Raw genomic sequence first — 16,640 nt, 5'->3', positions numbered from 1 at the left:
TAATCGGCCGGTCCGTCTGGGAACGTGTCCACATTTGTCGTCAGCAAAGTCCTGAATGAGGGGGGCTGAGAATGCCGACGCTACGGCAACAATGTCCGGGTTGTCTAATGTGTAAGACACCTCGAATGTCCAATTGGCTTGCTCGTATAGGGGGCTAAGATCAGCTAGTATGATCCGCTTCATTTTACGCCGTAATTTTGGGGAAGGGATCAGCAAGGAGCGCAAAATAAAAACACGGACTGGATTTGTTAGAGCTTAGTTGCTAGTTGTCAGTATACAGTAAGTAAGCATGGACCTGTGGGTTGCTGACAAGGGAATCCACTCGCCAACGTCAGGTGTGCTGACGCTGGGTTATCCAAGTACAGGCACAGTAAGGCTGAGTTGCTATGAGCTGGGAATGTTAACCAGATCGAGATAGATCCCTGTTGACCCCAAAAATAGCATCCGGCTCGGCTCTTTAGTGGTTCCCGAGGCCACCTCCACCCAGATGGAGCCCGAAAGCACTCCTTGCCAAGTACATGTTCTGCGATTAATGCAAGAAGGTATTCTAGTTTTTCCAATATCACACCAATCAATGACTATTAACGCCTTGTTTTGGGATAACCCGACACCTAACCCGGAGTCTTTTGCTTTGAAATCTCTGCTGCGAAACCCGCTCATTTCTCCATATCTCGTCCATTCGTGAATGCTAACATCTCCAGGAGACATCTAATCTATTTCTTGGCGGCGTCCTCCTTGAGCGACACGATCCGGTTCAGCACGATCTTGTCGTCCGTGCTGTCCGAGTCCATGGCGAAGTAGGCGATACGCATCGCCTGGAAGCGCACGCTTTCCGGTCCGCCCTTGCCGTGCCCGCTCTCGCCCGCTGCCTCAGGCCACGGCGCCCGCGCCTTGACTTCGTCGAACCCGGACTCGATCAGTCCCTTGTAGACCACCTCGCTCTCGGGGTTGATGTCCTTGAGGAAGCCGCCCTCGACGTCCTCGGGCTTCTCCGACTTGAACAGCGAGTTGTGGATGCGGACCTCGACTTCGCGCGAGCCCGACGGCACCCACTGGATGTAGCTGCGCTTCTCGCCCTTCTTGGCCTTCTTTGCGCCAGGATCCTTGGGCTCCTCCGGCTCATCCTTGACGATCTCTGCGCGGATCTCGGTAACCTTGCCAGTGCTCTCGTCTTTGCTGTACGACACGGCCTTGATGGCACAAGGAGCCTTGAAAAGACCCACGACCTTTCCAGGTGCCAGGCGGAGGTAGTCGGGGCTGTCGACTTCGCGGAAATCGGACCGGTCAATGTACACAGTGGGCGTGAACTTGAGCTTGTGCGAGCCCATGAATGCGTCCTTGCTGTGGAAGGGCACATCGATCTCCACCTCCTCGGCGCCCTCGATAACCACCGGGATCGGGTCCAGAACCATCATGAGACGAGGCGTTGTCCGTTCGAGGTAGCGTCGGATAGTCTGCTCAAACCGTACCACCTGGATGACAGACGGCGCAGTGGTGACACCCAGTTCGTTTACAAACTCCAAGATGGCTCCGGGGGAACACCTCTTCTCTTGATGGCAATCAAAGTGTACAGTCGAGGATCGTCCCAAGCGCGTACATAGCCTTCGTCGACTAGCTGCATGATCTTCCGCTTGGATAGCACAGTACCGGTGATGTTGAGACGGCCATACTCGCGCTGCATCGGCTGGAATTCGACCAGCTGCTTGTTCAGCCACTCGTAGCTGACACGGCTCATGACGAATTCAGTAGTACACAGAGAATGCGTGATGCCTTCAAAGCTATCACAGAGACAGTGCGTGAAGTCGTAGGTCGGGTATATCCTCCACTGGGAGCCGGTCCGGTGGTGAGGCTTGTCGAGCACTCGATAAGCAGCAAGATCCCCTGATCATTCATGTTAGCAAACTCTGATGCTGCTGGACATGGTCATATTGAACATACACATCTGCGGGTTTCCGTCGGTGATATCCTGCTTCATTCGCAAGAAGGCTTCCCTGGGCTTGTATTTACCATCGCGCATGCCCCGGAACTCTTCGAGGTTGGTCTCCACACTTTGCTCGGCGTGCGCGCATCGGAATCGCTCGCCGTGGCTTTCGCCTCCACGCTGGGTTTTGATCTCATCATCTGGAGTCACAGGCACGTGTTAGTGGGCGCCGACCAGTTCCCGAGTATTTACTTGCGTGTTCGCGTACCATTGCAGTGGCAGACGTATGCGTTGCCAATCTCGATCAACTTCTCGGCAAGATCGTAGAGCTTCTGGAAATTGTCACTGGAGTAGGTGATCTTGACGGGGCTGAAACCGAGCCAGCGCACCATCTCCTCGATGGCCTTGAAGTAGACCTCCTCCTCTTTCTCGGGGTTCGTGTCGTCATACCGCAGGTAGCACTTGCCACCGTGGAACTTGGCGAATCCGAAGTTGACGGCGATGGCCTTGGCGTGGCCGATGTGCAGGAAGCCGTTGGGCTCGGGCGGGAACCGGGTGACGACGTCCTTCTCGGGCCGCTCCTTGTAGACGTCGTCGAGGAAGCCCTGCTTGAACATGGTCTCCGGATCGATGGTGTCCTCCTTCTTTTCGGCGGCCGGCTTCGGGGCCTTGTTGACGGGTTTGGGGGCGCCGCACTCTTGGCGGCTTTGGACTTAGCCTTGGTGTCGCGCTTCTTGGCGTCGCCCTTGGACAGCTTCTCGCCCGTCTCCTTCAGGATGTATCGCTCCTCGCCGGAGGCATTCTTGTAGATGCGGATGTCGGCGTAGGCCATGTCCTTGTACTTGTCGCCGGTGGCCTCGTCGGTGGCCCATTCCGCCTCGTCATCCTTGGCCTTTTTGTTGAGGTCCATCTTGGCCGTCTTGTCGGCGACTGCGTCCGCCATGGTGGTCTGTCGGTCTAGGTTTGGAAGGATAAAGAAAGAAAACAAAGGTAGCTAGTGGGTGCGTAGCAGTTCTCGCCAGCACAAGACTCGAAGTGGCAGTTTTAGATAGGGGCGATTGGTTGGATTGGATTGAAAGCCTGTTCTCAACACGGGGTTGTTTAGGATCCGGGGCTGCGATGAGTCAAATCCAACCCAGAGCTTTGGAGGGGCAACCCGTCAAAAAACGAGGGGCAGTAATCAGCTGCATGCGACCCGCCAGATAAGCTGATAAGCCCTGAAGCCTCCCTAACTTTCTTATCAACCACCCACTGAGAAGCAACTACTGTAAGGCGGTGCTGTCACTGCCACGAACCTTTTCCCAACGACACCCACCCATTTGCTTTGACGAGGAAAATACAACATTAACAAGTTTATCTTACCAGGACAAAAACTGCGACCAGACTGCGGCCGAAAGGTGACCTCAGTACTTTTTTACTTCTATTTTCTTTTACCTCAATTTGGACCAGATCAGTCAGTGTATGCGAGCCATATAACGTAGGCTGACAGTTGCTTGCGAGGTCACTGGCCAAGATAATCACGGAAGGGAGTAATTCCAGTACAGACTGGTTCCTTCTGCTACGACCTTAAGGCAATATACATCGTAGGCCAGCATGGTGGGATTGAATAACTTGGGAGAAGACGCGCAACTTGCTGGCTTGCTCACTACACGCTGATCTGGGACCCCATGCCTTTGGGCACGCGAGGTCCCCGAACACCCCCCACAAAGGACCCCATTTGGATCGGCTCGGGAATCAGATCAGACGACAGGACAGGGGCAGTCTATCTTGCCCACTCCCTCCCAGCCCAGCCCTACATCCGTTGCCATCCAACTATCAGCTTCGCAACTTCTACGCGGGTTCGAGAACCAAGCCGCACGCAGCTCCCTGTCGTCCGCAGTTCTCCTTCAAAGCCTCAAGCCCCAGCCAGGCTTGGCCGCCGCCACGAATGGCTGTTTCGCACAAACGAACCAGCAGGGCTAGTGATTACTGTTTCTTGTAACTATTTTTGGTTTCAATCGAGCTAGTGTAGAATAATGAACTGCCAAGCTAAGATATATAATACATAAGTAGGTATGCGAGATAGTTCCGGTGTGAGATACCCAGATCTTCTGATCAACTATTCAACTTCCGCCGCTCCTTTCTTCCCCCTCGCTTCCTCGGATCAACCATGAGTTACTCCATCCTAAGGGTCGCTCAGCTACTGAGCGTGAGCACCCTTGCACTCTGCAGGCCGGCCCCACAGGCCGACAACAACCCGCCTTCGGTCATCCAGCTGCCATCCAAACCCGCCGCGGCCGCCGCAGCCGTCGACCCGGACTTCCTCGGTCTCGCGTTCGAGCAGTCGTCCTTTGTCCCGTACGCCCAGACGCGCGACGGGAAGTTCAACACCTTCTCGGCCAACCTCATCCGCGCCGTGACGCCGCGCACGGGCGGGAAGCCCTGATCCGCCTCGGCGGCACGTCAGCCGACTACGGCCGTTACGACCCGAAGATGGCGCAGCCCGCCCTGCTCCGGGCCGAGGTCGACAACTACCAGGACATCGGCAACACCACCGTCGGCCCGGCCTACTGGGCCCTGGCCAAGGAAAGCTTCCCCGACGCCGAGTACGTTGTGCAGGTGCCCCTGGCGACGACCGACGTCAACGAGACGGTCGCGTGGACCGAAGCGGCCGTCAACAGCGTCGGCTGGGACCGCATCCAGGCCATCGAGCTCGGTAACGAGCCCAACTTCTACCACGCCGGCTTCGTGGGCCCCCACCCGGGCCAGAACCTCGGGTCGCCCGGGTCGTCGACGACCTCCTGCCCAGGGGCCACCAAAAACCCGGCCGCTTCCTCCAGGGCTTCGACATCGGCTCCTACAGCGGGGTCGAGGTGGGCAAGGAGGCCTACATCCTGGACGTGGAGACGTGCTTCAAGCTGGGCATCGACCGTGCCAATCGCCTCAAGACGGTCGCGCACCACTACTACCAGAACGATGCGGGCGGCGCCGACAAGCTAGCCCAGGGCCTCATGGACGTGGCCGCGACGCACGCGCACCTGGACCTGTTCAAGGCGCGCCGCATCGACTGGCTGCGGCAGAACCAGCCGGACATCCCCTTCGTCCTGTCCGAGGTCGGCAACTCGCTGGACGCGACGCACTCGTACCCCTACCAGGCACGCCTCGGCAGCGCGCTGTGGCAGGTCGACTTCTGCCTCTACGCCATGAGCCTCGGCGTCGCCCACGTGCACTACCAGCAGATCATGCACGCGGGCTACAACCTGTGGCTGCCCGTCGCGAGCGCCGGCATGTCCGCGCAGGTGTTTGCTAACTTCTACTCGCAGCCGTTCGTGGCCGACTTCATGGGCAAGCAGTCCCCAGCCGACAACAAGAAGAAGACCACCATGCAGAAGCTGGACATCGGCAAGAGCGATGACACGCGACCCAACCTCGCGGCCTACGCCGCGTTCGAAGACGGCGTCCTCAAGCGCATCGCCGTCGCGAACCTCGAGTACTGGAGCAAGACGTCCTCGACGCACGCGCGGGCGCGCCCCACGGTGGAGCGGCGCGGCCTGCCGGCGGGCACCAAGGAGATCCGCGTCGACGTGCTGGGCAGCCCCGAGGGCGCCGGGGCCGGCGCCGAGTCCATCACGTACGCGGGCTGCCAGTGGACGTTTGCGAGCGGCGGGAGGAGGTCAAGGATGTGCGGCGGGACGGCCGCACCGTGCCGGTCAAGGACGGGGCCGCGAGCGTGGCTGTATGGGATAGCGAGGCGGTGCTGCTGTCGCTTTGTGCTTGAGAGATTGGCAGAGTCGGGGAGGGGGGACGGGTAGGAATAATAATATTATATCTTGGGTGGTTGAATTTCTTTTCAGGATTCCACTTCTTGTAGATATATTGATTGTATGTTAAGACTTGAAAAGTACACATCGCCACCGAAAATACACTTCGAAACCTTTCCAGTTGCTTGGGTTTTCGCCAATAATCGATGTCAAATTCATGGTTGTTGAGGTTTGGCAACAAGTCTTATTTCAGACAATGGCTAGAGGTGTCCAGCACGAACTCAGGTTGTATCTAGTTCAAACCCAAACTTTTAGACCTACGGAAGCGTGTTATACTATTGGCCCGTATACGCTCTTCCGAGTCATACACCCCTGAAGCATTACTACCACGGAGCATATACTCCTGGAAAACCCTGTGTTTGGAGTATGAAAACTGTAACGTCGTTATGCACACTGCCATCACTCGTTTAAAAATCCCCAACTAGAATGTATATCGAGGTGATTGTTCATACTTCCCGCCGGATAAATTCCTGGCCCGACTGATGGTACACATATGCGCAACGCTGCTTCCCCGCTCCGAGTTCTTTTCAGCTCGGTGTTTGGATTAAGGGACGATGCTGTCGTTCAAAACGACTTCTTCATCAGCTTGGAACAACATCTTTGGTATAATTAATCATCCCAAAACACCACAATGACCGAAAGCACACCAGTCTCCCACGAGGACCGACTCTGCGCTAGATGCCTTGCGATTTTCCAAAGTTGGGAAGGTGTCAGATTTGAATCTGGAGAGGAAGACAGGGAGCCAAGACGGGTTCATCACCGCACATTCAAAGCATTAAAGGATGCGACTGAGCTGGGTTGCCGCATTTGCCGCACGCGTTGGGCGAAACTCTTGAAGCAAATTCAATCTGCAGTACTTGATGGGGAAGCCAGCTCTAGGCCGAGCCCTATACACTACCACTGGCGCTCGAACCAATCTTGCGCAACCAGGGTTTAACCTGGGAATCAAATCAATACTCCCTGGTTCGGGTATTCAATGGTAGGTGTTTTCCACGATAACTTTAGATATGAAAAGGTACACTAACTAAGATATAAGATTCACAGAGAGTACCGGCGATATGTTCGTCTTCAAGTACGTCTTCTCCAGAGTCATTAGATATAGCACAGAAATGGCTCGCAGATTGTCGTTCTACACATGAAGCTTGCAAACGGACTGAGCTGAATTGGTACCCGACTTGTTTACTGGACCTTGGAAACACTGGGTCTGCCCGTGTCGTAGATTCCAGAGACGCAGGTCCTACCGGAGGCTATATGACGTTGAGCCATCGTTGGAGCAGCCGACCATCTTTGCTTCTTTCAAGAGACACCAAGAACGAGTTATACGAGAAATTTGATACAACAAGACTGCCCCTTGCTATCCGGGATGCTTCTATAGTCTGCAAACGGCTTGGGGTACGCTACCTTTGGGTTGATACACTTTGCATCATCCAGGATGACGAAAACCTGGCGGACTGGAAGAGGGAGTCAACACCAATAGATAAAGTGTAAGAGAATTCCCTGTTGAATCTCTTCGCGCTAGCAGCTAGCGACACCGAACATCCCCTTTTCCAGGAACGAGATCCGTTATTTTGGCTCCATCTTGTGGAGACCCGTCCACCGAACAAGCGGGGCTGGGTCCAGCAGGAGAGGCTCCTTACCAGAAGAAACCTCTATTTTGGTCAGCACCAGCTGCTCTGGGAATGTGCGGAGTTGAGGGCGGCAGAGACATACCCTCTCGGCTACCTGAAAAAATCCTGAAGAGCGATCACCCTTATCCAGAAACGCATGTCCAGTTTCGCCATCTTATTGACGAAGGACTTCTTCAAAAGCGCCTCGAAGCAAATTCAGGCAAAGCTCAAGAACTTTGTGACGCGATATACAGCACATGGAGTATCCCGGCCCATACCGATCCCGCGACTATCGTGCGCCAACGTTCTCCTGGGCCTCCATGGATGTACCAGTGAACATGCCTGATTTCGTATTAGACGAGACGTACGGTATGCATTGCACGATATTAGATTGCAAGCTGGATTTCGCCACCGAAGACGTCACCGGCTTATGCAAAGGCGGCCACTTGGTCCTGCGGTGCCGGCTTCAGCGGCTCATAATCAGACAAAGGGTGATTGTACCCCAGTGGATGAGATATTCGGCACATATTATCGGATCCGCAGCTACACTTATCGATATAGGGGATCCAATATTAGACGAACATCCAGACTTCTTCCCGCCCGTGGCTCGTTACGATTTGTACGCTATCCTTTGGCATACAGGACCTGGCAGAAACCTGTATGGCGAGTTTTGTGATTTCCTTTTACTCCAGGAAGTGGCTGGAGAAAGCGGTACATTCCGACGTATTGGAACTCGGAGCAATTTCTGCACTGCTGAGATTGTCAGGTTTTGTAAGATAGGGCGGAAGGATATCCCTGTCTTTCTTACAAGGATGGATGGCATACTATCAGAGTGATATAAACGGCCACAATACTGCAAGATTCATTTTTTAAAAAGGAATGGTTATACGTGGTTTATTCGTACTGGATTATATATAATAAATCAGTTCGCAAGTGCTGCTCCTTCGCGGCCTTTGCTGTAATCCACCGCATTCCTCTCGACAAGGGTGTTTTCAGGCATGGGGTCGATCATGGGGTAGGTATCGCCTCCTTCAATCTCCTTGGCAAGTTGGTCCGAAAGATACTTGAGCAACGTCTGTGCCACTTGGCCTTTGGACACGAATGGCACGATTATAGCCACGGTTTAACGATCTCGCAGCGTCACTTGACGAGGACGGACGTCAGGAGGAAGGGTAGGATTGCTCGGGTCCCGATAAGGGAGAGCGCCAGAGACTCGATGGATGGTCGGGCTCTCTGGGTCATCCATAATAGCCGGCATTGTGTGTATATCTCGACCGCGCCAGAGCCAACCAAGTCAACAAGACTGGAAGTCTGGGTCAGCAAGAGTCACACATACTTTGACAGCCCCTTCCAACAGAGGCGGGCAACAAACCCAGTGGCCTGGCTCATAGTCGCTGCCATCTTGTGCGATGTGTAGCGCAACTACTTGCTCAGCTCAACCGAGTAAGTCTTCTTCGCTAGCATGGCTCTTCAAAAACAACTGGGAAGCCCAATGCACACTTACTTTTTCTGAGAAAGGCGGTACTAACGCAAAGGCCCTAGAAGCACGCTCACGTCAAGTGGAGGCAGCCGTCCAGTGCAAGGTTTCCTTAATTGTCTGCTTGCTGTTCTGAGATGTTCGTGCTGATGAGTTGTGCGCAGTTTGCTTGACCTGCCAGACCGATGGCCGAAGGCCGAAGGAAACAGGCGGGGTAACCACTACGCGCCCAATAAGCCCAGCTAGCCGACAGCTGAGTCGGGCCTTTGCGCCAGTCAGACTCACAGTAACTTCTAGGCGATAATATTTCTCTCATTCGGATCAGAGTGCTAATCGCTTCCCTTGTTATACTGGCGTCCGAAAAGGCTTTATATTATAAATACTGCTTTAATTAATATGGTTTACCACATACTTAGACATATTATATAGTCGAACACTTTTTTTCTTATAGAAATCGCGTTCGTGCGTAATTTTTAACTTTTTAAACTCTTTACTAAAATAAATAAAATTTTAATACGTTATATTTAACTATATTATATTTATAAAATAATTTTTACTTTTTTTATAATTATTTTATTTATTAAGTTATTAAGTATTATAATTATTATAAAGGTTATTTTAACGTATTTTCTTTATAAACATTAATAAAAAAGTTATAAAATATTTAAAATAATTTTTACTTTAATTATTTTTATAAAAATAACCTATTAAATTTTATACTTTATTAATATAATTTTAAATAAAATACACGGTTATATTTAAACGCGATTTTTATAAGAAATTTTTTTTTAATTATATAATATATTCGAGTATATAATAAACTACGTTATTTATATACTATTATTAAGTAGTTTATATTATTAAATAGTTTACTTTTTATATATATAAAATACATTCGTATATAATCGTACACTTTTATGAAAATTATACTAATAAAGATAATTAAAAAAAATTAATTTTATATTAATTTTATAAATCTTTATAATTTTAAGTTTATTTAATAACTAAATAAATAAAATAGCGAAAAAAACTAAAAATTATATTATTATTAAAATAGCAAGAACTAAGGTTTTCTATATTACTTTAAAAAGGGCGCTACGTACCTACGCGTACGAACCCCTTTTTAGTTTTATTAAGAGGGGTATACGATACCCCTAATAGCTCGTATTAAAAATAAATATAAATGATAAAATATAATAATATAACCTCGATTAAACCCGGAACTTATTTATATATATATACGAAAGCTTATTTAATATTAATTAGTAATTACATAAAATAATTATAAATTAATAAAAGTGAAGAGACGGTTTTACGCCCTTATTAATATAAAGGCGACCGTACTAAAGAGCCCCGAGAATTTCTACCCGTTAGGGATTCGAAGGAAGAGCCGAACTAAATTAACCGTACGAGGAGGAACCCCTTTTTTAAGTATATATTATAAAGAGGAGACTAGGTTTCGAATTATACGCGAAACTAGTTAAGTTATATATAATTATATATTTAAATAACTTTATTATACGATTTATAAGACGATAACTATTAAATAAGCTTTTATACGTACGTATAAGTGGGTTCCGGGTTTAATCGAGGTTATATTACTATATTCTATTATTTATACTTATCTTTAGTACGAGCTGCGAAGGGTATCGTATGCCCCTTTTAATAAAACTAAAAAGAGGTTCGTGCGCGCAGGCACGTGGCACCCCTTTTAGAGTAATATAGAAAACCTTAGTTCTTACTGTTCTAATAATAAACCTTATTAAAATAGAATTAATTACGGTCGGCGAATCGGGACCGAGCCCGGACGTACCGAACTTAAATAAACCGATAATTTTAAACCTTAAACTATTTATATACGAAGAAGTTTTTTAAAATATTAGAATCTTTTTAGTAGTTTAGAAAAGAAACGTTAACCTCGCTTTTTAAAAACTCGAACCTTTAGACGTTTAAAGAAATAATACCCGAATTATTTACGACGTATCTCGTATAATACTTCTTAAAATATTATATATTAAAAATAAAAAGGACCTCTTTTTAAAAGTTATTTATTATTAAGTTTAACGGATAAACCGAGTATTAATTCGATTAAATTAATCGTACGTTTTAAAAAGAGCTTTTTAATTACTTTAAAAAACACGGAATTAATATATTAACGAACGGATCCTTTAGAGCTAAGCTCTTATATACTAATAGGACCGACCGATAGAACCGATTTCGGAAACCTGAAAAGAGGATGTTTTATACTCTTCTCGAGAATAAATAGTCGAACAACCGCCGCCTAAGCGAAGGACACCCGGTCTCCGTACGGAGTAATCGTCCGCGACACTACGGGACATTTTAAGCCCAACGTCTAACCCTAAATTTATAAGTACCTAAACGTTATAAAATATCGTCCTTTTTCTTTTTCTAATTTCGGTACCGCCGGACTAGACCGTACGATTATCTAGTCTAGTATATATTATAAAGTATAATATCTTTTTAAACCGAGCTATTTATAACGGTAAAATCGATTAGAATAAGGTCGTTACCTTCTCGAAGGTATAAAAGAAGGAAAAGAATTATATAGGTAAGCCGTACGATATCTTTTACGATAAAGTACGGATATTTATTAAAACATGCCGACGGCTAAATATATTAAAAGATTAATAATATGCGATTTTTCCGGATATTTTTTCTAACTATGCGGGGGTATTTTATTTTAATCATATAGGACCCGAAAAAAAATAAAACGAGATATATTACTTTATAAACTCGTACTTTAATATAATAATAAATTATATATAATATTTTACGGATTAAATAATAATTTTTTTATACGAGTAAAAAATAAAAACGTTAAGAAGTAATTTACTAAGGTTTTAGAAATCCTGCTAAATAAGCTTTAATTCATATAACGAGCCTTCGGAAAAAGATTCGAAGGAGAGATCGCTCTTTATACCTTAATCGTATGAGCTTATTAAGGAGTTTCGGAGCTTATACCGGCCCTTATTAATTAGAAGTTAATATGTGAAGCGTTATTTTCGGACCTTCGTGTATTGCTAAGTATAGTAGTGGACTAGAGGTTATCGGAACGATATTTAATAGAGGAATTATATTAAAATTTAGCTATAGATACGTACTTAATTAATAAACGGTTTATAAATAATTATATAAAAAGAAACTAATTAGTTTATAATAATAAATTACCGTATAATAACCGATTATTAAAATAAAGTAAAAATTAATAATTTTTAAATATATTCTAAACTAAGTTATTATATAAGAATCGGTAGTTTAAATAAAAAACCTGCCGAATTTACTATAAGTAAAGTTATTAATTCATGAATTACCTAGCCGAAAAGCGAACTTATATAATAATTTAATATTTTTAAGCGTGTAATAATATTAAATAAGAATTCTTTATTTAAAACGAATACGAGGATTTCGTCCGAAATTAAGAAGGGAAAAAAGAAGAGCTAAAAAATAACGAAGAGGAGTATAATTGTTGAATGGGCTCTCGTACGTGCGGTGGTTCCGGTTTTAATCGGGGTTCAATCGTTCTTATTCTGTTGTTCATGTCTATCTTCAGTACGAGCTGCGAGGGGTATCGTATACCCCTCTTGATGAAACAGGAAAGGGGTTCGTGCGCGTAGGCACGTGGCACCCCTTTTAGAGTAATATGGACAGCTTCAGTTCCAGCTGTTCCAACAATAATTATTTTAATCCGGAAAACGTATAATAAAATATTATTTATTTAATAAACGCCGCGTTTTATTATTAAATTATTAACGAGGATATTTATTTTTTAAAAGTTATTATATAAGCCGATTAATTTAACCTTAATAGCCCGTATAGCTAGACTTATTAAAAAAAGTTTTAAGATATCGGCGCCGCTTTGTTTTTAATAATCGGAAAGCTTTAAATAGAGGTTTATATACGAAAGAACCTAGATATACGAATCGATTAAACCTTAAAGAGCGTTAAGATTAAGTTCGAAAGCTTAAAACTTATTTCGTTAATTAGAATAATTAATATATAAAACCGATTAAAAATAATTAAGTATTATATCTTAAATATTATAACCCTTTTTTTATTCTTATTATATAACGCCGATTAATTTAAAACGTATTATAATAATATCTTTAATTTTATTATATAAAAGGATGGCGAAATAATTTTTATAATTAAGAAATAAGGATATTCGTTTTTTAATACCGGCCGTATAGAAACGATGTTATATTTTATCGAAAGATAGTTTCGATACCTCTACCGACGGTTTAGACACCCTCGTATAGAAAAGCTCTATACGTTCTTAAAAAACGCCGGCTACGATAACGTCGACCTTACTATTCTCGACGACATCTAGAAGTTTTGCTCTTAATATTAATCGCATAATTTAGTATTATAAAATTTTAAATTCTCGTTATAAAATAAATACGATTTTAATTACGAGATTATTATAAACGTTATTTATATTAACGAATAAAACGTACTTTATATAATCGATTCGAGTACGTCTTTTTAAGCGGCTATATTCCTATATTCGCTTAACCTACGAAATACTTAGAATACCTTTTATAAGTATAAAATATAACGTATCCTACAAGCGAATATCCCACACAAGCGAATGTCCTACTTTTATAAATTTCTTCATAGCCTCAACCTTTTTTTATATTCTTTTACGTCCGAAAATGTTATAACTTTAAAAAGAAAGTAATATAATTCTAATACTTTAAACGCTCTAAAAAGACTTAACTTTAAACGTATAAAAAGCTGTATTAATTTATTACGTCTTAATAAAAACTTTATAGTATAACGTATCTTATAAGCGAATATCCTATATAAGCGAATATTTTATTCTTTTATACCTTTTTTAATAAAATATAAGTTAATTTTATTATAACGTATTTAATATATTAAAATTAATTAAAATCTTTATTTTTAAATATTTCTATATTATTTTAATAAGTACGCGCATTATACCCGGGCTCTCCGTAAATTCTATAACGTTATAAGCGTATCTTAAACGTTCTCGTATAACCACTCTTTTAATGCGATTCGTTTTATAATTATTTATTAATATCTTTTTAAAACTATAGGTTCTTTTTAATTTATATATAAAATAATTTTTTATTTTATAGCCGTTTTTTTTTATATGGCGGCGCCGATTAAATATTTTATTTATTTTTTAAAATATCGCGTTCTTATTTTTTAAAAAAGTAACTCGGTATATAGTATATATTATAACTTTTATAATTTAATCAAAACTAATTAAAATAAACGTCGAAAAATTATTTTAATATTATACGATATGGTTTCGAACGTATTCGGTTGAGGATTAAGCTTTAATCGAATTGTTTAAAGTTTTTAATTTTTAAGGAATAAGTAGGCCGGAAAACGTCCCCGGAAGTGTTAAAGTATGTAGCTTTATATCTAATTATAAAATAATATATTCCGGATTGTATGGGACGAGTCCTATTTTTTAAAAGCCTCCTTGTATATTCGAAACGGTAAAAGTCGTTTGGAACATGTTTAAAAACGTTAATAAAAAATCCTCCTTTAAAATATAAATAATATGCGCCCGTATAAAATATTTAATTTCTTTTTTATACGTTTTTTTTAATATATAAAAATAATCGATATTAAAAAGTTAGAGTTTATATAATAAATAAAAAAATATATAGAGTATAATAATCGAGTTTTTTTTATAATAGAGCTCGAAAGTTATCGAATAGTGGCTTTTATGGCTATTTAGGATTAAAAGGCGATAATAACTTTTTATATAAACTTAATATATTAATTAAAGTATCGAATTTAGTCCTCGTTTTTTTTTATTTATAATTTAATTATTTTTAATAATTACGATCACCTAGTCTTTCGGTAATAAGCTGTTTTTATACTAGGAAAAAAAGTATGTTTTCTTAATAAAGATAATATATAGAAGGATGGCGTAACCGTATAATCTGACGCTTTAAATAATTATAACCTATTCCCGGTTTTTTTATTATATTATTTTAAGCTTTCCGTATTGATCGGAGGTAGTTATAATTATTTCGAACGAGATTTAATTTATAAAAAAGCCGGTTTCGTTAAAATTATAAATATCCTCTTTTTAAATCCTATATTTATAAATTATATTTTATATAAAAATAAACTATACGCGATACGCGTCGGGATTTTTATAAAAAATTTTTTAATAATCGATTTTTCGGTTTAAACGCGTTCGGAGGTCTAGTTATTATTGTATAAAGTTAAAAGCCTAATTAACGCCGACGCGTCCCGCGTTGCGTAAATTAAATAATTAATTCGCTGTATCTTTTATATTATTTAGTTAAGGAAAAAACGATCGCGTATTTAAATTAATAATATATCGAATAATCGCATTTTCTTTGAAATTTAAAAGCTTTCGAAAATTCGTAAATATTTTACGTTGTATAGGTTAATTATTTCGTTTACGTTATAAAGTTTTTAATAAAACGTAATAAATTAATATAACTTTTTATACGTTTAAAGTTAAGTCTTCTTAAAGCGCTTAAAGCGTTAAAATTATATTGCTTTTTTTTAAAATTATAACATTTTCGGACGTAAAAAAATATAAAAAAAGGTTGAGGCTATAAGGAAATTTATAAAAATAAGACATTCGCTTGTGTGGGATATTCGCTTGTGGGATACGTTAGACGAAATAATTAACATATACGATATAAAATATTTACGAATTTTTAAAAGCTTTTAAATTCTGAAAAAGATATAATTATTTAATATATTATTAATTTAAATACGTAATTACTTTTTCCCCGGTTAAATAATATAAAAAATATAGCGAATCGATTATTTAGTTTACGCGACACAAGACGCGTCGATATTAATTAAGCCTTTAACTTTATACGATAATAATTAGACCTCCGGACGCGTTTTAACCGAAAAATCGATTATTAAAGAGTCCTTTACGAAAATCCTGCCGCGTATCGCGCGTAATTTATTTTTATATAAAATATAATTTATAAGTATATAATTTAAAAAGAGGATATTTATAACTTTAACGAGACCGGCTTTTTTATAAGTTAAATCTCGTTTAAAATAATCGTAATTACTTTTAATCAATACGGAAAGCTTAAGGTAATATAGTAAAAGAATCGAGAATAAGTTATAATTATTTAAAGCGTTAAATTACACGGTTACGTTATTTTTTATATATTATTTTTATTAAGAAAACGTACCTCTTTTTTTAATATAAAAATAGCTTATTATTAAAAATAATTAAATTACGAATAAAAGAGGCGAGGATTAGATTTAATACTTTAATTAATATATTAAGTTTTATATAAAAAGTCGTTATTACCTTTTAATTTTAAACGGTTACGAAAATTATTACTCGATAGTTTTTAAGCTTTATTATAAAAAGAATTCGATTATTATATTTTATATACCTTTTTATTTATTATATAAACTTTAACCTTTTAATATTAATTATTTTTATACGTTAAAAAAGATATACGGGAAAGAAATTAAATATTTTATACGGGCGTATATTATTTATATTTTAAAAAAAAACTTCTTACTAGCGTTTTTAAAAGCGTTTTAAGCGATTTTTATTATTTCGAATATATAAAGAGGCTTTTAAAAGGTAGGACTCGTTTCGTATAATCCGGAATATATTATTTTATAATTAGATATAAAGTTACGTATTTTAATACCTCTAGGGATATTTTCCGGCTTATTTATTTCTTAAAAATTAAAAACTTTAAATAACTTAATTAAGGCTTAATTTTAAACCGAATACGTTTAAAACCGTATTATACGGTATTAAAATAACTTTTCGATATTAATTTTAATTAATTTTAATTAAATTATAA

General features: G+C 41.3%; 4 protein-coding genes across 4 annotated transcripts; 2 read left to right on the top strand and 2 right to left on the bottom strand.

Moving 5' to 3' along the window:
* Nucleotides 1-713: 713 nt before the first annotated feature.
* On the bottom strand, nt 714-2,864 carry PG994_013701 (Nucleotidylyl transferase; the record flags this gene model as incomplete). The annotated part of the gene is made up of 5 exons (XM_066865110.1): nt 714-1,547; nt 1,598-1,881; nt 1,939-2,121; nt 2,190-2,626; nt 2,674-2,864. 5 exons carry the CDS (start codon nt 2,862-2,864, stop codon nt 714-716), a joined length of 1,929 nt encoding a protein of 642 aa, XP_066710071.1.
* Nucleotides 2,865-4,070: 1,206 nt separating this feature from the next.
* On the top strand, nt 4,071-4,346 carry PG994_013700 (glycoside hydrolase family 79 protein; the record flags this gene model as incomplete). The annotated part of the gene is made up of 1 exon (XM_066865109.1): nt 4,071-4,346. The coding sequence occupies one exon, from the start codon at nt 4,071-4,073 to the stop codon at nt 4,344-4,346; it is 276 nt and encodes a 91-aa protein (XP_066710070.1).
* A 47-nt stretch (nt 4,347-4,393) lies between these two features.
* PG994_013699 (uncharacterized protein) lies at nt 4,394-5,712 on the top strand (the record flags this gene model as incomplete). The annotated part of the gene is made up of 2 exons (XM_066865108.1): nt 4,394-4,648; nt 4,741-5,712. 2 exons carry the CDS (start codon nt 4,394-4,396, stop codon nt 5,710-5,712), a joined length of 1,227 nt encoding a protein of 408 aa, XP_066710069.1.
* A 2,538-nt stretch (nt 5,713-8,250) lies between these two features.
* PG994_013698 (uncharacterized protein) lies at nt 8,251-8,586 on the bottom strand (the record flags this gene model as incomplete). The annotated part of the gene is made up of 2 exons (XM_066865107.1): nt 8,251-8,417; nt 8,478-8,586. 2 exons carry the CDS (start codon nt 8,584-8,586, stop codon nt 8,251-8,253), a joined length of 276 nt encoding a protein of 91 aa, XP_066710068.1.
* Nucleotides 8,587-16,640: the final 8,054 nt, after the last annotated feature.

This window comes from Apiospora phragmitis (genome assembly GCF_038363925.1).
Source record: "Apiospora phragmitis strain CBS 135458 chromosome Unknown utg000011l:1.0-3236445.0:1.0-3240683.0, whole genome shotgun sequence".
NCBI lineage: Eukaryota > Fungi > Ascomycota > Sordariomycetes > Amphisphaeriales > Apiosporaceae > Apiospora > Apiospora phragmitis.
The sequence above is the reverse complement of the archived record's forward strand: the minus strand, read 5'-3'. Positions and strand labels throughout refer to the sequence as shown.